General features: G+C 41.3%; 1 protein-coding gene across 1 annotated transcript; it reads right to left on the reverse strand.

The window, feature by feature from the left end:
* Positions 1–658: 658 nt before the first annotated feature.
* Positions 659–20,765, reverse strand: LOC122928303 (solute carrier family 12 member 3-like). Its single transcript, XM_044281033.1, is given in 26 exon segments — positions 659–800; positions 2,182–2,249; positions 2,489–2,599; positions 3,635–3,722; positions 3,830–3,941; positions 4,043–4,147; positions 4,242–4,301; positions 4,832–4,914; positions 5,080–5,186; positions 7,183–7,305; positions 7,953–8,064; positions 8,153–8,252; positions 8,367–8,522; positions 8,689–8,790; positions 11,370–11,493; positions 12,861–12,968; positions 13,162–13,316; positions 13,810–13,894; positions 15,327–15,457; positions 15,953–16,064; positions 16,169–16,279; positions 16,384–16,523; positions 18,163–18,258; positions 19,238–19,313; positions 19,774–19,932; positions 20,061–20,765. Coding segments are annotated over 26 exon segments (3,471 nt in total).
* Positions 20,766–24,551: the final 3,786 nt, after the last annotated feature.

Genomic DNA, 24,551 nt, shown 5'->3' on the forward strand with positions numbered 1-24,551 from the left:
AGACTGATGTGTAGGTTTATGGGGAAAAATTCAGCAAAACTTGTAACTTATACATTGATATTCCTGCTCTTTCTGTGCTTTGACGTCCAGGGGGCGGTCCTATCAGTGATTTACAGCTATCTCAGAAGCCTGTCAATCACTGATAGGACCGCCTCCTTGACGTCAAATGAATAAATTACAAGTTATACAGAATTTTTTTTTCTCATAAAACTATATATATCAATCAGCTCAGCTCTTCCTGCTCTATAACATGCAGCTCCAACACCATGGTCAACGTGACCGGTTTCCTTTAAGAATTGCAGGCTCGGGGCTCTCTGAGATTTGCCAAGTGATGTTTAGCATTCTGTTTTTCACTTCTCACTGTGTCCTAATGAATAATAATGAATCTCCTTGTGGAGACTCAGTTGTTAGAAGCTTAGGGGAATGATCCATGGGAAAAAGTATGAGAATTAACTCCATCATGAGGTAGAAAAATCTGGCCTAGTATCACCTACAGGATTACTAGAGGGCGAGAAGAGGTTTTTCTTGTACTTGGTCTGTTTAAACTACTTTCATTATAGTTTGTAGTCTGTTTCTATGGATAGGACAGGATTAAAAAAAAAACACATAGCAAATCTCAGCATGATAACTGTAGTCTGGGATCAGTTTTCTTCCGGGCTCACTGGCAGTACATTGTGAGAGAGTCCTGCTGATTGCCACGGATGAATGCAATTGGTGGGACGATGTCGCGAGATAAGCCTTCAAGCCAGGCCATGTAGAGGGAACTGGGGCAGGCTGATTTGATGGCAATCGGTAGGCTTCTGAAATATGAATAAGAGGGATACAGAATTAACACCCAGCTAATGATTGGGCATATAATACAAATCTTACATGTACTTACTGTATGTCACGATAGATAAATAGAATACTTGAAGGGCCTTTTACATGGGGCTATAATCTTCCAACATGTCCAGTGACTGAATTATTTTTGTCACTGATCGCATCTCTTACTCTGCCATAAAATTCCTAGTTTGTCACCAGCACATCCCCTCAACTGGCATCTGCCTGTATAAGGCTACATTCACATCTACGCTTTTAATTCAGGTTTTGAGATCCAGCAGAGGTTCTCAAAACCTGAATTAGGCCTCATGCACGCTGGCCGTATTGCGGCCTGCATAATGCAGGATCGGCAATCCATGGCCGTTGGCCGCCTGCACCCCACATCACGGATGCGGATCCTTTCACTTGAATGTGTCTGCAATTCTGGAGGTGTGGAACGGAGTCACGGAACGGAACACCGGAAGCACTACGGAGTGCTTCCGTTGTGTTTCTTTCCGTGGACATACCACGGACCCATTCAAGTTGAATGGGTCCGGCCTGCTGCACGGATGTTGCCCGTGCATTGGGGACCGCAATTGCGGTCCCCAATGAACGGAACAGCCGCACAATGGCCGTGTGCGTGAGGCCTTACACTGATCCATTTCATTAATACATCAGGATAGCTTAGTTTCCGGATCCGGTTGTATTAAATCAAAACACAACAGTCGGTAACAAAAACCTGGATACGGCATGAAAATCAAGGGTTCCGTATCCATTTATTTATTTTTGTTACCGACGGTATCTGGCTGAAACTGAGCCAAACAGATGTATTAAAAGCAACAGATCAGTTTAATTCAGGTTTTGCTGCTTTTTGCAAACCAGACACAAAAGCGCTGCTTGCAGCCGTTTTGTGTTCTGCCCCAAAATTCAACTGAACGGAACTGATGCATCCTGATTGGGGACAAAACTGATCCTTTAAATTCAGGTTTTCAGATCCTCCGCCGGATCTCAAAACCTGAATGAAAAAACGCAGATGTAAAAGAGGAATGGACAAAAGAGAATTTTTTTTAAAATCTCATAATCCTTTTTATCTATATAGCAAAAAATAAATCTTTTCTGAATTTAAAATTGTTCTGCGATTCTCACAATTGACAATTTTCAGATAAGAGATTAAAGATGAAGTTCTGTTCATTGAGGGTAAATTGAAAAAAAATAATAATAAACGTCCAGAAAAGCATGACGGAGTATAGGTATTGTGTGACATATTCCTTATTGACTGCACTGTGTATATGGGTATGATTAAGCCAGTTTTGAGCCATTTTTCAGTTGTTGTTTTTTTAAGAGCAGCGTGGAATAACAGAAAAATTTTGATTTACCACTTACATGGCGATAAGAGCGGCATCCTGGGAGTTTTGTTGGAGGATCTCATTTAGTCTGACATTTCGTTCCGACTGAGAGAATAATAAAAAAAAAGTCATATTAATATACCTTCTTACCAAAGCTGCTCTTACACGGCTATATGTGGTTTGTGTGACCGGTGCGTTTCCTGGACCGACCGTGGCTCATCTGACCCAAACTCTAGGCATCATAGATAACTAGGAGGCATTGAGTTCAGCTCACATGAGCTGCAGTCGGTCCACAGCACGAGCATGGGGCACACACATAGCTATAAAGATTTTTAAAAATGTACCTTCGCTGCATGGTTTAGAAGGTCCTTTTCACTGATACACCAAGGAGGGATCTCAAGTTCAGTCCCCATCTGGTCATTAATGTTATATGGAGCGATGAGGTCCTCAAACAACTGCATGCTGCACATACAGAGGAAAAAGAGAATTACAATGGAGCCTGGTAAGAGTATCTTGGCTAAAGGAGTTGTGCCATGAAACAAATTCTACATTTTGCACACCAGCATCTGGATCTGAATACTTTTGCAATTGCATGTCATTATAAATGTAGTATAGCCAGTGAGCTATTCCATAAAATGTATTTGTATAGCGCCACCTGCTGTTTGTTATTTTCCTTATTTCTTGTCTACCTCACCCTCAGTGTAAATATTCAACTGCTACCAGTCATTTCTACTGTGGGAAGGAAGGAGATGCGGCACTAAGGACACCCCCGAGCTGCCAAGCTGAAGATAATCTAGCAGAACAATTGGAGCAATGAATGGGTAATCTCCGGTTCCATTCATTGTTATATAAATCATGGCGTAAACCTCTATAAACGCTACAGGGTTTTAAAACAATTCTACATGTGCAGGATTTTTATTGGGGGTGTTTGCCATGTCAGAAGAGAAGGCATAGATCAACTATTCCATAAAAATACTGTATATACAGCCATTCTTTATTATTGTAACAATTTACTATTCATTACACAGTGGCCATACACTTCAGCTCAATGGAGAGAGTGGTCAATCTCCCATAAGAACAAATTCAACATGCCAAATACTTTTTTTTCCTTCACATCGTCCTAGGTCTCTTTCACGTCTCCATTACTGGTCTCAGGCAGGCTGTTCTCTGTAGGAGCTCTCTAGATCCAGCAGAGCTGGATGTTACCACAATGCCCGCTGGCCCCATTGACTATAATAGGATCCAACCGAAATCCAGCCACTACCCAGCAAGTATGCCGGGATTCGACGGAATGAAAAACGCTGCCAGAACAGCCTGCTGGAGAACGATAACGCTGGTGTGAAACTAGCCTTATATATCCACATACTCATAATAAGCTAGGCGACTTGTCCCACCAAAATTGGTAGGTTTGGCCGACTGCTCTTATGTGTATAACCTTTGAATCTGAGAAATAAGTTGATTTAATTGAAAATGATGCCTTATATACATACTTTTTAGGGATGGGGCTTCTGGTCGATGTCTGTGAGCACTACAACATCTTGGAATCCCAGCCTGAACTTTTCTAGAAGTAACTGCATTCTGTAATGAGAAGTTGGATTAGGAACATTAAAAGGGCAGTTCTGCTGTCCTCCACTTGACTACCCACTTTTTCTTCTTCACCAATGTAGCTTGCCAGTAAAACTTACTCTTTCCTCTCTTCTTCTGCATTCTCCTGTGTTCCTCTGATGTAGACTCGTACTTTGCATTGGCTCCAGCGTTTTCTCCGAGTCAGCAGGTAGGGTATGAGAAGGGTGAGACCTTGGGAAAAGGAAGCAAGAGTTTTCAGTAAATATGAAATATTTTATGATGAGTATAGAAAATATTTAAAAAGTAAAGAAATTAATTATAATTGTGCTCACCTCCATCATCATTCAACCAGTAAATGTGGATGCTTTTCTTGCCCTGACGGCCCTGGAATTCGGTGTTAGTTTGGTTCATAATCTCTGGCACTATGGTTGGAGCCTCTGGAAACAAGGAACAGACATAATATTGAGTTTTCACTACAAGGAGGATGATAGTCGAAACGCTGCCCCATATTATGGAATAGGAAGCTCCTACCTTTTTCTGTTTCTATGTCAGATGTAAGCTCATCGTCAGAATCCTGGAATGCTAAGTTATCTGAAGGAATGAATGAAGACCATTCATGAATTGTGCAGGTGCATTATGCATTGATATTCACATATGGAATCTAAAACAATCGCATGGCAAAGAAACCAAAACCATTTTGGAGACACTGGAGTTTCTAAACTAACTGGTTTTGTAAAGCTTAGGAATCCAAGTCCCTTCTAAAGCACCTATGCATCTCCAATAATTTATTTTGCACTGAGGGCCATCAAAGAAACATTAAAAAAAAATTATGGCAGTAGGTGCAAGAACATGAGCTTTTTAACATCTGTACAAAGATGTAGAAATGTTTGAGGGATTCCTTTCTGTATATACTTCATGTGTGCACCTTAGGGTTGAAGGCAACAGTACAACAGGAGTGTGGTCTGCTTGAACCTCGAGCTGTGCCTTTTGGTTCAATGCGGCAAACATTATAGAACAACTACTACTTCACTACTATGGCACATGCTGTATACTAGGCATCTTTTTGATAGGTGACATTGTACACCCATATATTATCTTAATATATGCTCCTTTCTACTTACATTGGCCTTGCATCTTCTGTGATACATCAAGGCTTTCCTTTATGTGAAGAATGCACACCCCAAACTGACAGTCAAAGGAGTCACTGTAAAATAGAATTCGGGGGGGAAATGCCGAACAGGAAGCACAAATGAGTAAGTCAGAGAAGGAAGGTCACCAGTCACAACAGACTGAAATACACCATGTTCAGAGAGAAATGAAGGATCTATTGAGGATCGAGGAATTGCCTTCAGGTTTAGACTCCACTTACTTGATGATGTCCACATATTCTTCTAAGCACTGCCCTGGAACCTTTTGCCAGTCACTCTTATAACCCAGCACCACAGTGTTTGGCTTTAAACGACCAAGACCGGAGACCTGCATGGACAGAACATATGATGATTTGCTGTAATCTGTATGGAGAACAGATGTCCTGATCCTAAAAATGTTTTAGTTTACACAGGCTGTCTATACTAGCGCCAGATTTATCCCAGGTGCTCAGGCTGGATGATGAATCTGGTGCAGGGGTAGACACTTTTCTCCGACTCTATACCAACTATTGGTTGGCTTACTTTGAGAGATTTTTACACCAGAATTGTGGTGCAAAATGATGCATTTTAGGACTCTCCCCTATCTGCCAAAGCCCTACCCCTTTCCGGTATGCTCCACCCCTTTGTCAAGTATGTCGATAGGAAACCTAGATGTGCTATATTGCACCAGTTTGTACTATTTTTTGACAGATTTTTGGCACAGACACATTAGTAATCTGAGCCACAGTCTTTCACAACAAGCTGCAACCTCTTCCTTCCAATGGGCCTTAAAAGGGTTTTCCAAGCTATTTTTACTGATGACCTATTCTCAGGATTGATTGGTGGGGGTCCAACACCCAGGGACTGAGAAGGCACTGGCACTCGCAGTGGTGCTGCGGCTTTCTCTCAGCTCACCAAGCACAGCGCTAGCGGTTGTGCTTGGTATCTCAGCTGCGTCTAGGCCACGTGACCAATGAAAGTAATGTCATATAGCCTAGGAAAAGCTCTGAGAAGGCTGCAGCACTACTACGAGTCAAACAGCTGATCAGCGATGTTCCCAGGGGTTAGACCCCCTACCAATCTGATACTGATGACCTATCCAGTAGATAGGCCATCAGTAAAAATATCTTGGAAAACCAATCACATCTATATAAGTGGGCCTAGTAGATTGTCGGTAAGTGTTACTGTAATAGAATAATCTGAAAAAGGGAAAGGCTCAGATACAAAATCAAGATGGAATAATATTATAGGAATCTCTTCTCAGCAAGTGTTGAGCCTTTGTCCATTTGTATCAAACCACAATTTTATTGTTCTGTCTTATCTTAAATGGGTCACTGCGGTAATTAATATTGATGGGTCATCAGTATCAGATCAGCAGGGGTCAGACACCTGGGACTCCCAGCAATCAGCTGTTAGAAGAGGGTGGTTACGTCACCGTACATTGGTCTCATGGCCTAGTTGCAGCTCCGCCCTACTGAAATGAATGGGGCTGCACTACAATACCAAGCACAGCCACTATACTATGTATGACGCTGTGCTTGGGTGGGTTGCTGGGAGTCGGATGCGGTCACCAGAGCTCCTGTGAGCGCAGGGGCTCCCTGGAACAGCGGATCCCAGGAATAAGTCATCATTATCCATTACTGGATAACCCCTTTAATCCTGCATCTCTACATGCACATCTTGTGCCTGTTTCTCAGACTTTCATGTGTAATATTTCCTGAAGAAGCTCTGTGTTCTGAAAGCTTGAAATATGATTTCTGCTGGTTAGCCAAGAAAGGTATCTCTCCTGTAATACTTTTTGATTTAACATTACACAGCAAGTGTTGATAATACAAGTAAAAAAAATATTTTTTATATTAGGATATGCAGTTACTTAATGATTGTGGGGGTCTTATCATTGGAAACCCCATGATTGACAGAAAAAAAGGGAATCTCAGTGCTCTGTGGAGTGACCCTGCTGATCGATTCTTACACAGCGCCACCTGGTAGGTGCTGTGGAGGTACTACAACTAATTTCCATTTAGCTGAGTTGGGTTGAGTTGCAGCTGTCTCCACAGGCCACATTCTTTTGTGCCGTCATCAGTGGGGGTCCTTCTGGTTTGACCACCTCTATACTATTGATATTCCATTACATGCCAAGATGGGAAAACCCATTTAAGAAGAAGGAGTCCATTAGTATAGTCATAAACTTCATGAAAAAGGTGCTCAACACCATTGCCTAAATCCTAATTCCTACTCAGCTCATTGTGAATTAGTAGTTGATGCGGAGTTAATAACCTGTAGAGAGAGTTGTACACTACGGAGGAATATTAATATTGTTCAGAAAGGTGATTAAATCTCTGTACCTGCATGAGACTTTTGGCTCCCGCTCGTAATGTTCTTTCCTGAATCACACTGTAGAACGATCGCACCTTCCTAGTGTTCAACCATCGAAGATGTCCCTCTGAGTCTGGTACCTTCTCTGAGTCCTGTCAATAAAAAAAAAAAAAACAGCCGTTTCTTTTCATGTAATCACTGCCAAAGGTGCCTCAACTATGTTCTGAGTAAAAGATCTGAATACGTAGGTCAATGCAAGATTTTAGTTTTTCCTTTATGGGGTACAGTGATGGTCAGCTCACAGTGTTCACCAGCAAACACATGCGGGCTGCCATCTTTGGTAAGGTAGACTCACCCGTCCGGTGATGCACAGGTAAGCCCTTACCTGTGACGGGAGCCGGTCTGAAATCAAATGCGGTCACCGGGAGCAGGCAGTTCCGAGAACAGCCCGATGAAGGCCCCCGGCGGCTGTTCTCGGAACTGCCTGCTCCCGGTGACCGCATTTGATTTCAGACCGGCTCCCGGCACAGGTAAGGGCTTACCTGTGCATTGCTGGACGGGTGAGTCAAGATGGCAGCCCACATGTGTTTGCTGGCGAAGACTGCGAACTGACCATTAGTGATGGGGTATTAGGTGCAGAATTATGGCGAAAAGCTTATTTTTTTATTTTTTTTTGGCACAAGGCCACAACTGTGAAAAAAGTGAAAAGGTTTGAAGACTTTCTGAATGCATTGGTTATATATATATATATATATATATATATATATCTCCTGACAGAGCTACAATAGATAAAACTCACAGTGACAACATTTCCGCAGATCATCAAACTTGTGTTCTTTGTTATAGAACTGACAAAGTCAACCAGGGCCGGACGGAAGTTGGGGGGTCCAGTCAGTACAAGACACTGTGGCCTGGAAGTAAAAGACAACAGTGGATGATAACACATTGTACAGAACACGTGCTATAAATGATTCGCTTACACCATATTAATTACAATACCTAAAGTTTTTGACATGTTCTTGTACTCCATTCAGGGTCACACTGTAGGTTAGGGCCATTTTGTAAGCTCCAGCCTGGACAGAAGATCCCCAGTTCACATCTAAGGGTACAGCGGAGAACTTGGTCAATACTTATATGGCTGATAATCTATTTGAAAATATCTTGTAACATTTCAGTTCCCTTCTAGCCATGGACTATAGATCCTTATTCCTACCTGGCTTTTTGTAGCTGGCATAACCTAAGAGTACGAAAATGATCGCTACAGCAATGATAGCTGCCCACCATGTCAGGAGAAACATAATGACCACTGACACTACAGCGCCAAAAAGGGAGGTCCACTTGCTGTAGTAACGGAACGATGGCCGCCATCCTGGAAGAAATGAGAAGTAAACCATGACTTACTCTGGTAGCGGAGTGTGACACAAACAAAAAGGCACATTGTAACGCTGTGGTGAAATCAAGAAAAGGAGAAATAATAGATATATAATCGCTGAGGTAAATGAAAGTAGAGAAATATTAAAAAGCTTTGTCTTTACCTGGAGAATTGGTGATGGACGCATGGAAGCAACTGAAGTTGATGAGGGCATAGGAGCACAAGAAGAAATTGGAAATAATGGGAGCGATTGTGTTCAGCTCAGCTGTGGAGAGATGAGAATTTATTGATAAATGATACAATTTCCTGGAAGAAAATGACACGTTATAACTGGAAACTGAAATTGTCTCATAGTATCAATAGAAAAAAAGAATTGACTGCATGGAATTAAATAATGTCTGGCTATAAATGTGCCAAAATGAAGCTTCAGACTTGCTGAGAATTTCTTCATAGTATTTCAAGAATCACTGAGTTCTGATAAAACTCTACATCACAGAGACAGATCCGAAGTTCTAGAACGAGGAGAGGGAAGCGATGGCCTATCACATTGTCTCTCCTCGCTGCAGAGGACAGAATTGGGAGGCCATGGACTGTCTCCTGCAGTGGAGAGAGAGCATGATATGTCAGCACTTCTCTCTCCTAATGCTATTGCTATGAGAAGGTTCGATATGTCTCCATGGCTCAGATTCCACCTTTCATTTTTCACACCACCTTTGGAAAATGAAAGGTGGAATCAGATTGGTTGCTATGGACAGCTAGGCCAGTTCTACTTTACACCAGTTTGATAAACCTCCCCAGTGATTCTTAAAAAAAAAAAGACTTTTGAGATGTCAGTGTGACAAGTTTGATCAGTAGGGATGAAGGTGCTGAGAACCCCCCTCCATTGATCACTAAAATAAAGAAGTAGAAGTGTTTTGCTGAGCATTTTTCTTTTTGATCAGTTCCTCTTGGAGCGAGCAGAGTACAATCGTATAGGTCAGGGATGGCCAACCTGCGGCTCTCCACCTGTTGCAAAACTACAACTCCCAGCATGCCTAGACTGCCTACAGCAGTGCATGGTGGGAATCGTAGTTTTACAACAGCTGGAGAGCCGCAGGTTGGCCATCCCTGGGTATAGATCTTATCATAAACAAGTCCGAGCTTCTGACGTTTTTTTCTTTTCAAGTGATAAGTACCCCAGTTACTCAGTTTATTTTATATTGTCTTTTGGCTTTATTACATTCTGTTCAATCACATAGCGTGATTAAGATGACTTTACGTTTATATGTACAGTGGTCCCTCAAGATACAATAGTGATTGGTTCCGGGAGGACCATTGTAAGTTGAAACCATTGTAACTTGAGACCATAAATGGAAAACTGGTAATTGTTTCCAAAGCCCTGATATGTTATCTTAAAGGCTCATGCACACGAACGTATTTTCTTTCCGTGTCCGTTCAGTTTTTTTTGCAAAAAAATCGGAAGGTACTCTGTGTGCATTCCGTTTCCGTATGTCCGCATTTCCGTTCTGCAAAAAAATAGAACATGTCCTATTATTGTCCGCATTACGGACAAGGATAGGACTGTTCTATAGGGGCCAGCTGTTCCGTTCCACAAAATACGGAATGCACACGGACGTCATCCGTATTTTTTGCGGACCGCAAAATACCTACGGTCGTGTAAACAAGCCCTAAAAAAGATTAAATTAAAATCAATTCTGATCTCTGGTTCATGTGACTGACTGGAAGAGCCAGCCAATCAACATGGCCATTTCAGTGGTAAAACACCTATATTAGCTGATTCACACGACTGTAATTTTGGTTCGCATCCGATCCGCATTTTTTGTGGATAGGATGCGGATCCATTCCTTTCAATGGGTCTGTAAAATATGCACACAGCACACAGTGTGCTATCCGCATCCGTATGTCCATTCCGTAGCCCCACAAAAAAGATAGAACATGTCCTATTCTTGTCTGTTTTCCAGATAAGGATAGGCATTGTTACAATGGATCGGCAAAAAAATAAAAATAAAAACGGTTGCAACACAGATGTCATCCATATTTTTTGCGGATCAGCATTTTGGGGACCGCAAAATACATACAGTCGTGTGAATGTAGCCTAGAGGGATGTTCACATCACTGTTATGTTTCTGTCCTTCAGAAGAACAGAAAAATAAAGAAAAAAACATCTTGTCAAAAACGGATCCTGTGCGTCCATTTGAGCCATTTCTGTCAGAGATAAGTTACTTCAGATAGAAAAAAAAAAATCTGTGCGCAAAACTTTTTCTCCCATCTGAAATAACGAATCTCTGGCGAAAATGGCTAAAATGTACGTCAAATGTGCATAATTGATGCACGGGATCTGTTTTTTACAGGATGTTTTTTGTGAACTCCCCCTTAGGCTACATGCACACGAACGTATTTTGTTTCCGTGTCCATTCCGTTTTTTTTTTTGCGGATAGGATGATGACCCATTCATTTCAATAGGTGGACAAGGATAGGCATTATTACATTGGATCCGCCCAAAAAACTGATCCGCAAAAAGAAATGGCCATGTTGATTGCACCTTCCAGTCAATCACATGAACCAGAGATCAGCGGTGTCTGAGGCATTGTATTGTGAGCCTGGTTTCAAGTTAGGATGGCTCAGGAAAGACCATTGTATGTTGAAAATATTGTATCCTGAGGTCTTTGTAACTTGAGGGACATCTGTGTATTGTATTGTGTATTGAAAACCTTACTTCATAGACCTGCAGAGGAGAAGACAACACCTCCACATTTTGTCAGCTTTAGGTTTTATAAATAAGGCCAGACAATGACCAACTCATGGTATGGTAACAGGTCAATGTACGTCTCAGAATAGACTTACCAATAAGGATGAAAGCAATGGCAATAATGAAAGCCAGGAGGTATCCACGGATAGGCTCATTGTTCTTCCCATAACCCTTCCCAAAGAATCCAATAAAGGGGTAGAGCTTATCCTTACACAGGCACTGCAAAGATGTATTCATGGGTCAGAGACAAGGGCATGTGGATAAGAATGGCATAGAGTAGACATGGAAATATAATGTATGATATGTTGTATGTGTAGGTAATATATTGTATCATACAGCCAGAGATATATAGATATTGAGCTACAGATATTTAAATATCACCATAGTGCATCCTATGGTTTATGTTGAATGAATCTTGAAGGAATTTTTCCCATCATATGTTGTCATTGGCAAATACCTTATTGGGGTGTTGCCATCTTCTGGATCAACACAATAGGATAATATGTTGTATATGGTGGAACTGTATGTTTTTCCAACATTATTGAAGGGGTTGTCTCATCTCACCATTACTAAGCCGAGATGAGACTAAGCCCTGACTACCAGGTGGGTGGGGAACAGCACAGCGGCCCAGCATTCACTGCTTCTGTAGCTCTCTCTGCAGTGCATGGGAGCTACCGAAACAGCATGGCACAGCAAGCTAGAGTAACACAGAGATAAGACCATCCCTTTAAGGTGGGTTTAAAGGTACTTAAAGGGGTTATCTCATCTCAGACAATGGGGGCATATCTCTAGGATATGCCCCTACTGTCTGATAGGTGACGGTCCGACCGCTGGGACCCACACCTATATTGAGAACGGAACCCAGAAAGTGGTGAAGGGCACACTGTGCATGCACAGCTGCTCTCCATTCATTTTCTAGGGGATCACCGAAAATAGACGAGTGCTGGCCCGGCTATTTCCGTTTAGCCCATAGAAGTGAATGGGAGCGTTGGCGCAGTGCATTCCCATTCACTTCTATTGGGAGAGCGCTTGGTGTTGGCTGGACCGGAGTCGTCCAGCTACCACTTTGTGGGGCTCCATTCCTGATATAGGTGCGATATGCCCCCATTGTCTGAGATGAGACAACCCCTTTAAAGTTTGATGAGCTATCCTGTGGATAGGTGATCAATATCTGATGGGTGGGGCCTGACTCCTGGCACTCCTGCCGATCAGCTGTTTGAAGGGGCTGTCGGACTTGGACAAACGCTGTGGCATCGTTATATTATATGAAGCACAGTGCCGTACATTGTACAGTGGCTGTGCTTGGTATTGCAGCTCAGTCCCATTCACTTAAGTGAGCCTGAGGGCATGTGACCAATAGATGTGCAGTCATAGGAGAGGAGGAGGCCGCTGATACTGCCCTTTCCAATAGGTGATCGGTGAGGGTCCTGGAAGTCGGACTCCTACCAGTCAGACATTGATGACCTATCCCAAGAACAGGTTTCAATTTTTAAGTTTTGAAAAGCCCTTTTAACTATGTAACTAAGTTCTCGAAGACACGGCGAAGACATCTCACAAATTAATGGATGCGTCAAGTATCCTTCTACCTGGAAGACTTTGGGAGCGGACACCAGGCAAGCCAGGGCAGAGGACAGAGTGGCTGCAAAGATTCCAGCTGTAATGAGGGGGCTGAACGCAGATACCATGCTCATTGCCTGCATAGAAAAGACAGCAATGAAATACACAATAATACAAGTTTTTTTGCATTTGGTCCAAAAATATAAGTATTGCTAAATTCTTGATTTCTTCAAATCAGATCCTAAACTACTGCATTTAATCATTTAGTGACAATAATTAAAAGATTATATTTCAATAAAAATAAGGCATTCATCTTAACTGCTTTCTTACCTGGTAATGGTTTGCTAGGCCGTAGTAGCAGGTTTCATTTTGTCGACACTCACTAAAATCCCAGCCAAACTGACAGCTGAGTCCCTTGCAGTCTGTGTCATTCAGAGGTATTGTGTCATTTACAATGCCAGAGGCGTCACGGAGGACACAAGAACCTGGGGAGAAAAATGTTTAGGATGGAAAAATAGGGACGTCAGTGAAAATGTTCTCAGTGTTTTACTGCCTCAACTAGATCTTTGAGTAAAGAAATTATTTTTGCTTTAAAGAGGACCTCTCACCTCTCCTGACATGTCTGTTTTAGTAACTACTTGTATTCCCCATGCAAAAACAATTCTATAGCATCTATTCTTATGACTCTATGTTATGCCATTCCTTTATTATTCCGATATGAATGAATAGCTAGCAGTCTTAAATGAAGGTCCAGATGGGTGTTACTAGTTGGCGGTGTTTCCTGTCAATGCTGCCAGTGTCAGAATGTGCAGAAACACCCCCTGCTGGTAACACTGCTAGCAATTCATTCATAACTTCTAGCAGGAATAATACAGCAGGGATGCTCCAGATTTGTGCTTAGATGGGGAATACAAGTAGTTACCAAAAGAGACGTGTCAGGAGAGGTGACAGGTTCACATTAAGAAAGATAACACTCACCTATGGTAGCTGAAATAGCAAGGTATGACACTGTAGTCCAGAAGATGGCCACCAGTGTTCCTTTGGGTATGGCCACTGCTGGGTCCTGAAAAAAAGCATTAATAGAATGGTTTAAAGAGGTCTTGTCACCATCCCAAACATGCCTGATTTCCCCATAATATAACTATTCTGTAGCACCTTTTCTTAAAGGGAACATGGGTTGCTAGATGGCTGCTAGCACATCCGCAATACCCAGTCCCCATAGCTCTGTGTGCTTTTATTGTGTATAAAAACCGATTTTATACATATGCAAATTAACCTGAGATGAGTCAGAGCTTGAAAATATGACTCTTCTCTGGTCACACAAGTAAGATGTGCCTCTTTTATGTTAATTTGCATATGTACCAAATCGTTTTTTTTTTACACAATAAAAGCACACAGAGCTATGGGAACTGGGTATTGCGGATGTGCTAGTGGTGATCTAGCAACCCATGTCCTCAGCTCTATACCCAAAATCCTGGTGACAGGTTCCCTTTAAAAATCTGCATGAAAGGGAATCTGTCACCAGCGACCTTCCCTATACAACAGTTTGCATAGACACTTAGCGGTGGTTCACCTGATTAAGGCGCTGTGTTTCTTTTGTTGATCCGAGCCCTCGTTCCCGAGTTATGATATTTTTTAAAATATGTAAATTAGGCCTTTGGTGCCATGAGGGCGTCTCCGTTGCTCTTGTTGTACCAAAGTTCTGCTCCTTTCTGCAGCCAGCTTTGCCCTGGCTGGTCTGCCACTGCCTGGCCCTTTCAATCAAAGCAGCCAGGGAGGGGATGGCAACAGAAATGAGTAGAGCTTTTGTACAACAAGAGCAATGGAGATGCCCTCATTGCACCAAAGTCCTAATTTACATATTAAGAAAAACTAAAATCATAACTCTGGAAGAGGGCCTCAAGTCAGCAAAAGAAAAACAGTGTTTATTCAGATGAACCAAAGCTCTGTGTCTATGCAAACAGTTGGATAAGGAGGTTACAGGTGACAGATTCCCTTGCAAGTCTTTAATGCTATTCCTCCTAGAAATTCATGTTAAAGTTGACAAAAGGGTGTTAAAAGTTGGGGTGTGTCCTTACTAGAGATACGTGAATCACTCAAAAATTTGTTTGGTTTGATTTTCTCTTCTCTGTCTCTCACTGCCTCTCCCTCTCTTTCTCCTCCCTCTTCAGATACAGATTCACCTTAAATTTTTACAGAATTCGGGTTGAATCCAATTAATTTATAATTAATTCTTTCTCTAATCCCTACACATTAGGACATTGTCCAACAAGTATCGGGCTATGTATCCCTTTCACAAGGGAATGTTAACGCCCAATTGTCAATTTATTTAAAAATATTCATGAGGAATAACAGAGGAACGACACACTGCAAAAATGCTGGTACAAGTATTTACTGAGGCAGACATGTCCGGCGAGCCGTCTTTAACTGTATCTGGAAATATATCTATGCCACAGTGAAGTAAATTCCTAATATACCAAATGAGAACACTATACCTTAAGGTCTCCTGAGATGTTTGCGCCTGCAAGAATGCCAGTAGCTGATGGAAAGAATATAGAAAACATTCCAAAGAAAGATCCAGTTTCCCCGCGCCAGTTGGGAACCATGTTCTCCAAAAAGATTGACCCTGTGAGCACACAAAAAATAGGCTACTTCACATATTGAGCTTTTTACTGTCTAGTTGGAAAATGCAATCTACAGTATACCCAAAACTATGTTCTATCACATGTATGTGCCTTTAAACCTAACAGCACACATGTCCTATTTCATGAAAATGAGGAACGTAGAAACAAAAGTTGATTAAGTGAATTCCTTTCTTAATGTGTAGAAGATATGGAAATGGAATCACTGGGTTGAAAGTCCACCATGGTTTTTGTAGGTTGTTTTTATCTCAGAAAATGCCAAACCTAATACATAAAGGATGATGTCCATGATAGACATTAGGTAGAACATATCAGTGCGTGCTAAAATGGTCTAATAATAACTAAGATATACTGTATGTAGTTGTCATCAGGCCTTTGGAAAGTATGCATTCCTTGGGAACCAGCGCCTGTGGTCTCAGTGCATGTCTATGTTCTTGCATCTAAACATGTTTAGCAGATTGTCTTCTGTGTTGTCTCACCTTGGTAACTGAAGAATCCTTTAGACTGTTTCTCTTCACTGGGAGGCATGATTGTCCCCACTATATAGCTAGCAAAAGACACCATGATGACGAAGAAGAACACTACTTGTGCCTGCAGAAAGTTGTGGAAATGAATCAGTTCTTTTGTACTAAGTAGGTGTCAAGGCGAAAAACACTAAAAATATCACGTTACAAAATGTATTCTAAGATACAGACCTTTGCTTCCCACTCCATCCCAGCTAATGAAATGAGGAGAAGAACTGTTACGGTAATGACACCTACGATCCTGATGTCATTGACAGGGTCAACAATCACAGCATTATATTCCTGAGAGCAGAAGATCATTAGATAGTTAGAAACTCATACTTCATCAGTATATGCTTTCTTCTAATTTGCATGAAGAATTGGTAGACCTTCTAAGATCAACTTACTATAAGGAGGTCTCGAACTGTCTCCGCAAAGCCTACAGTGTGCATAGCTACTGCGACTGCATTTGCAAAAGCAAATATAAGTCCAATAGAGCCTCCTAATTCTGGGCCCAAACTTCTAGAGATGAGAAAATATGTTCCACCTGTGAGCGAAGGAGACAGAATTTAAAAATGAACTAACTATATATAATAATAATAATAACAATAAATATGCAGGTTATTTTCAACATTCTGCAACATTTTAGCTTTTCTGTTTTAAGCTATCTAGATACATGACAAGTAGTATTTGGACTGTGCTCTCTGAAGACATAGCCTTCAAAAGGACCTCATATAGTGCAAAATATGTGGATGATATACATGTAATACGGTTAAGTTGGCGCTGCCAATGTGGCTATGTAAAGCGCTGACTTTGTAACTGTTCATTGAAGATCATTCGTATGTCTAAGGGTCCATTCACACGTCCGTTGTTTCTTTCCTGATCTGTTCCGTTTTTTGCGGAACAGATCTGGACCAGTTCTGTACCCATTCATTTTCAATGGGTCCTGGAAAAAAATCAGACATTGAGCTGTCCGATTTTTTTCAGGACCCATTGAAAATGAATGGGTACAGAACTGGTCCAGATCTGTTCCGCAAAAAACGGAACTGTCACTACCAGACATCTGAGAAGCTCTGACAGATGCCTTTCAGAACCTCCTCCGATTATGGTTGATGGTAATCTTGAATTTCAGGTCTCTAGGATTGTGGATTCTCGTGTTGTCCGCGGTTCTCTCCAGTACCTCGTTCATTGGGAGGGTTATGGTCCTGAGGAGAGGATGTGGGTCCCAGTGACAAACATTAAGGCCACTCGTCTCATCAGGGCTTTCCATAGGTCCCATCCTGAGAAGGTGGGCTCTGAGTGTCCGGAGTCCACTCGTAGAAGGAGGGGTACTGTCACTACCAGACATCTGAGAAGCTCTGACAGATGCCTTTCAGAACCTCCTCCTTGAGCTTCCTTTGTTTTGCTTTCAGTTCCTCATCTCGTTAGCCTCTCTCAGCTGTCATGTAGTTGTACTGATTGCATCCCTTTAAATTCCTCCCCATAGTGCATCAGTGTGCGGTTTATATTACTTCCTGGAGTGTGTGTGCATGCTGATCCTACTTCCCAGTCTTCTACAAGATAAGTGTTGTGCATTCATTTGTGTTTTTCTGTTTGCTGGATCCCAGGTGACCCTGACTCCCTCCGTATCTAGTGTAGGGAGCCGGTGGTCGTGTCCCCTCACTATTATAGGGTGTTCAGGTGTTATACAGTCGAGGTACGAGGATATGCGATCATCTACCATTGGGATTTTCGCATAGGCTGAGCAGTCAGGGAGAGTGCCAGGTCTAATGCAGGGGTCTCCCTTTTTGTTCCTTAGTTTTGGATCCAGTGAGTCGTATATTCATTCTGTGTTGTCTTGTTTCCTGTACACCTTCCGTGACAGGAACAGATCAGGAAAGAAACAACGGACGTGTGAATGGACCCTAAAAGTCAATAAAAACATATTGATAAAAAAAAAATATGTGGATGGTCTTTGATCCAGAATGCTAACCTTCCTTAGATACAGATTGGGGGCCACCACTTGTTTTTGGATGGTATCTGTAGCAGTTCACTGTCAGTGTGAATGAGTGAGGATAAATTGCAACCAGACACAACCAATGGACCAGTCTGCTGCTATTTCAATTTATTTTTTTAAGAGATAGCCATAATAATAGACAACATACGGAGAGATATTATTGCATAACCAAAGGTATGACAAAGCTTACCTGATTTAACTTTGCCATTTGTAGAGATGGCAGAAATGGACAAGCCAGTGATAGATGTCACTAGCACAGACATCAGAATGATCAGCCACGTCAGACCTAAACAAGAAGGAAATGTCAGTTTCCTCAATTTGTATTAATCCAATAGGGACATAGTAATTTACTAGTATACAGTATATATGAGTAGATCAACAAAGTATATATATATATATTAGTCAAAACTATCAATGGACTATCTACTACTATTTAGAGCAGGAATACCAGAAGCCCATAAATAATAGGATATTTCACATAAATACTAACATCTATATTCCCTGTTACCAAATTCTACATCTCATTTCATAATAGGGAAAAAATCTACTAGCCTTTTAATCATTTTTCCCCCTAGCAACCCTCTGGTATGGACTTTATATAGGTCATAGTATTTTTTGGGGGAAAGTTCCTGTTGCAAACTCTGCTCTTTTATGGACTAGTTCCTTGAAATCCCACCATAGGTCAAATTTGTTCAGAGTTAAGCCTCGTTCACATCACCGTTTCTCCTTTCCGTTCTCTGGCTCCGTTAAGGAGCAGGAGAAAGGAAAGGACGGATTCTGCAGATAACTGAGACCTAACTGAGCGTAAGTCTCAGTTATCTGCAGAATCCGTCCTTTCCATTCTCCTGCTCCTCAACGGAGCCGGAGAACGGAAAGGAGAAACAGTGATGTGAAGGAGGCCTTAGTCTACAAGAACACTCCATTTCAAACTGTTCCATGCATTTTCTTCCATGCATTATTTTAATTAATAAAGGATATACATAGCATATAAAATGGCAAAAGGACCCTTCATTGACATGGGAGTTGCATCTTTATTTTTTATTCAATTAGCCTGCGATTTGTGTTTTAATAAAATTTGATCTTTACCATAATTGTAAACAATCTTTAGAAACTTTATTGACTAGATGTCTTTTTTATGCTTTTTTCTCTACAAAATCTACAAATTGAAAGCTGTACTATTAATTGTGAGTTTAGTTATATTGTCTGCTGAGCACCATTGCGTGTAACATTCATTGCAGTTATAGAGTTTGTATATGTAGCCATACCTATTCCAGCTTGTGCTGTGATCCAGGGTAACCTCAAGTACAAAATGACTCCCCAGATATTTAACATGCAGCGGATCTGTAGATAAAGATTAAACAAAAAGTATTACACATGTTTAGATTTAGTTAAAGGGTTGTCCAGGTATCTGAAAATGTTGAAAACTGCTTTGAATGCTTACTGATCCCCTGCCACTTCCATTCACACCCAGGTCTCCCACTGTATCCTGGCCTACAGCGAAGACATCCTGTCTTGGACATGTGACTACAGCAACCAATCATTTGCCACATTGTTGACCTCAGTGGTGTTGACCGGTGACAGCTAGAGTTATTGATTGGCTTGAGCGGTCACATGTTTGTATTGGGACAGCATCGCTGGAGGTCAGTATACAGAGACCAGCAGTGGACCTGGGAAGTGTCAGAATGCAAGATCAATAAGATGAGTATTGCTTCTTTTATTATTTGAAGCATTCAAAGTGTTTTTTATGTTTAGGTGGCTAGAAATCCCCTTTAAGGTACTTTTTCTAAAGTGTTATCCTTACCATTACGCCCTTGACCCATCCAAACCGAACAGGTTCTCCATTAGCCTTCTTTTTCTTTTTCTTATTCTTTTCATCAGTCTCCTCTTGTAATTCAAGCTTGTCTTTGTCACAAATTTCTGCATCTTGATCCAGGTTGACTGAAACCATTTGTTGTTCGTCCTGATAAAAACAGAATGTGGTGATTGAGGAATGAATGAAACAAGAGTTAAAGAAAACTTAAACGTATGAATATAGTTAAAGAATAGACAAGACAACAAACCACATAATACTACGTTGTGCTGACTTACTATTATGGCATTACGAAGGAGATCAAGGGATGGACGACTCCTTTTCAGTCTTCCAGGGGCAACAGAGTTAATATAATGTTCATGCTTTGGTTTGGCATCCAGGGTATTGTAGGCCATTTGTTTGTGGGCCAAAAGTTTATTACACGCTGTCAGCTTTGCAGGGCTTAGGCAGATGCCAGCTGACAAAGAATTGTCTGTCTCAGTCCCAACCACTTCATGTTGCTGATCTTCTGTGGAACTGCAAATCATCTGAAGTCCTGTATTAAAGGCATCAATTGACTGGTTGAGCTGATTCAGAGCTTCCTGTACCTGCTTTTCTGGTACCTCCAAAGTTAGCCCATCAGTAGTGGAGGTGTATCCAGAGGAGGAGCCTTCGCTGCCAAAAGAACATTCTAGAGACTCCATGCTATCAGATGTGATTGAGAAAGCCATCTTTGAACTGCTTTCTGAAGAGTATCCTGGAGGTGGTCTAATGCAATTGTCATGTATGCTATTTTTTATTTCATTCCCAATAGCATTATTAGATTTGTTATGGGGATTTCTGTGGCTTGGTTGTCTATTTTCAGAGCAGGAAATCATGTAAGAAACTTGCCCAGAGGATTCAGGGAATTTGGTAGGAGCCCAGGTTCCACAATGGCTAGACACGGAGACTCTCTCTATAGTGAACCTGCCAATGGAGACTGGAGTGCTTCTTGAGCAATCCATAAACTGCAGACAGAAGATCTGTAAAACAGAATGTAGACATTAATCATCTCATATCAACACTGAAAGACAAACATAAGGACAATTTAAATTACTCCATTACCCAACACCAACAGACTTTTTGTAGTCTTTGTCCACTAGCCTCAAGCCTCATTTTAGGTTATATAAGTTGTTACATAGGTCTGCTAGCAAAGGAAATATTAATGTAATTTCATAAATGATATTGTATATTGGCTACTATAGATACTGTATATCATCTAGTGTGGATTTAACCATTGTATTTCTAATTTATATTTTCTATATGTGATCATTTTAGCCTTGTTAGGCTCTGATCGCACCTGCTTTGGAATCTATGTAGGAGCCCATTCCATAGACACAATGGTCAGGAAGGAACCTCATTGTCCTATATGGGAGAGTTTTCTAGGCATGCTCTGTGACCTGTGCAGATGTGATTGTACACGGGAAGAATAGATAAGATCTGACAATCACCTAGTGTTAATGGTGGATCCTGTCTTATTTGTCTTTCTAATCCTGCCTATAATGACATCCCATCTGTGTATAGATAAGCAGGTAACTGCAGTAAAGTGACCTGTACAGACCAAGAAGTGGCGCCTATTATTAGGCTAAGTGGCCTAGTGTTAAAACTGCAGGTTTCTGTTTAAATATAGATATTGACATGTAAAATTAAAAATAACATCATCAAAAATTCTATGGTAAACATAAAAACATGATCTAAACAATAGGTCATTTTTTGATAACACTATTTCCTTTAGGGCAATGCTTTCAAGAGGTTTGCCCATCTCAGACTTTGATGGTATATCGCTAGAATATGCCATCAATGTCAATTAGGTGCAGGTCCCACCTCTGGGACCTGTTCCTATCTCCAGAATGGGGACCTCAAAACAAATGAAAGCGCACTGCACGTGCATGGCGTCCCCTCCATTCACTGCAATAGGAATGCAGAAAATAGCCGCGTAAGTGCGCTTGGCTATTTTGGGAAGTCTTATAACAATGGATGTAGAGCGCAACGTTCAAAAGAATGGAACGTTCATTAAACACCTAAAATAAACTGGAACTGCTAATGTTCCTCATGAGGTAAAGGCATGCAGCACATTTTTGCAGAAATTTCTGCGACTGAAAATCATTCCCATACATCTGAAAGGTGTTTGTAAAAATCCCTGCACCTGCTGCAAAGTCTTATTCAAAAGGTTTGGATAGGATTTTCAGTCACATGGGAAGTTATGCTAAGGCTATGTTCACACGGGCAAAATCTGTCACTGATTCACAGTCACAAACACCATTAGCAACTTCCCATTGACTCCATTGTAAACAACCACACATTGTAGAGGTTTTTTCAGCAGCTGATTTCACACTTGTACAGTAACGTTACTTATTTGAAGGTGGGTCTTTATAGAAGTCAACGGGAAAGGGTTGAATTCATTGATGAGTAGAAGCCATATCTGGAGTGTGCTGTGGATTTTGCCATGTGAACCTAACCTAAGGTCATTTTCACCTAGTCAGTATTTGATCAGTATTTTACATCAGTATTTGTATGCCAAAGCCAGGAGTGGATCCAAAACCCAAGAGCCACAAATCTATTATAAGTCCTTTCCATCATTTCTCTTTCTCTGTAGGTTCCACTCTGGTTTTGGCTTACAAATACTGACAAAAAAAATACTAACTAAATGCTGACTATGTGAAAGTGGTGAAGTTTCTTTTGGCCAAAGACAGAAATACAAAGCACTTCCTTGGGCTCTCATCTGTGCCCCCGCACCACAACATGATAAAACATGGTCTATCATTGGTCGTATCTTGTGGATTACTGACCCATTCAAGTCAATGGGTCTCCATCCACAAGTGGAGTGCAGAAGGCTAGGGCACAGAGCAAGTACACTGGTGGGCATGACCCTTTAGGCAGATTTTCCTGCAGGTTTTTTAGCCAAAGTCAGAATTAGATCCACTTCTCACTTTGGTTGAGAACCTGCAGGAAAATCTGCCTCAAATCCCCCTCCAAAAAACTCAGTTTGAACCTATTCTAAGAGAAAACTGCAGTAACATGCAGTAACACAGAGATGGGAACAAAGTAAGCACCATTACAACAAAAAAAGAGAATGATTTTTGTGTAGAGGTAAAGCTAGTTTCACACCTACAGCTGCGTCTCTGGCAGGCTCTTTTGGCATAGAATAGCCTACTGGAGTGCCAGATACTGCCGGGTTTCCACCGGACCTTATTGACTATAATGAGGTCCGACAGAGATCCGGCCACTACCTGGCAAATATTCTGGAAAACTGCTGCACGCAGTGTTTTTTGTCTGGCCGATATCTGGAATTCTCTGCCAGAACAGTTAGACGCAGGAGTGAAACTAGCCTAAATCGAGTCTTAATACTTGACATAACATGACCACATAAAACTATTTAGTGGATCACAGATCACAGTAGTACGTTCTCAAATCCAGAATGTTTTAACTATGAGAAACGTAATCCTGGGTGACCAATAATTGGAATATTAGTTTGCTGTCACACATTCAGGTTTTTTAATGCAGTTTTTGAAGCCAAGACCAGGAGTGGAGTAAAAAGAGGAGTTGTATCTGTCCTCATGCTCTCCATTTATGATCTTGATTTTGGCTTCAAAAGCTGCATAAAAAACTTGAATGTGTGGCAGCACCCTCACTGCAAGTGAAACAGCTAGGGAATAGCACACAGGTTAATACAAATCAAGCCTTGATTGAAGCTAATGACTCATTTATACATACTAATGAGAGATTTACCTGAGGAGCTTTGGATCTTCTGCTTCGGAAAACCTTCTTCTGTAATTAGAATATCCAAAACTCAAAAGTAAGCACAAGATCTGTCCTGGGGAATAAAATGGAGGTTCTTTTCTAGATGATGTACCTCTCCAGTCTCATTGGTGTACGTCCAATGTAGAGCCTTATATCCAGTGGAGAAGACAATACACCTTGCACAGCCCCACCCCTTGTCCTAAACTTAATGAAGTTAGACACGATGCCACCATCAGAAACACAGCATTCCTCCCATGTCACACATTTACTACTCCCACCTCTGTAAATAAAGTGAAGCAGGTTTTACTTTTGGCATTGTCCAAAGGATGGGGCCATGTACATAGTACATAGCTTGTAGAACAACTACTAATAATTAGAGAATAAACGGTGTGGTTTCTGGTGTCCACACTGGAGAACCCTGGTGTGAGTTTCTGTACTGACTGAATTGAACAATAACTAATTGCTAGACGTTAAGAACAATTACTCTCACCCACATGAAGATGATACACAAACCAGACAGCACAATATACGTGGCTAGCACATCTAGACAGGACATCACAAGCGTTAGACATAGTGTTTTGTAGGACATCAATATTGACCCCTCGTAATGATAACTTGTGTATCTATTGCTCCAAAACCAGTGATTATTATAGTTTGATGCGCATTCTGGTCACGCATTATCAGTTGAGCGTATTTGCAAGCTACATGGCGTGGATTTTATGTACTGGAATTCGCTGCTAATGTTAAAGAATAGAGCTATTCATATGGGCATATCATTTCCGTCAGTATATGAATTGCGCAGCATGTCCTAGTTTTCTGCATATTTGCTTCCAAATACGCACATTATATTCTATGGGAATGCATAAAAATACTGATTCAATACTGGTGACACTCTGGATGTTATATCATCCGGAGTCCGTGCATATTATGGAGGCAGAATACGCATCGCTCACCATACTCTCGTGTGAAAGCGGCTATAGTTAACAATAGTTTGTATTGTTTTAATTAAC

The sequence above is a fragment of the Bufo gargarizans genome, chromosome 1 (genome assembly GCF_014858855.1).
Source record: "Bufo gargarizans isolate SCDJY-AF-19 chromosome 1, ASM1485885v1, whole genome shotgun sequence".
NCBI lineage: Eukaryota > Metazoa > Chordata > Amphibia > Anura > Bufonidae > Bufo > Bufo gargarizans.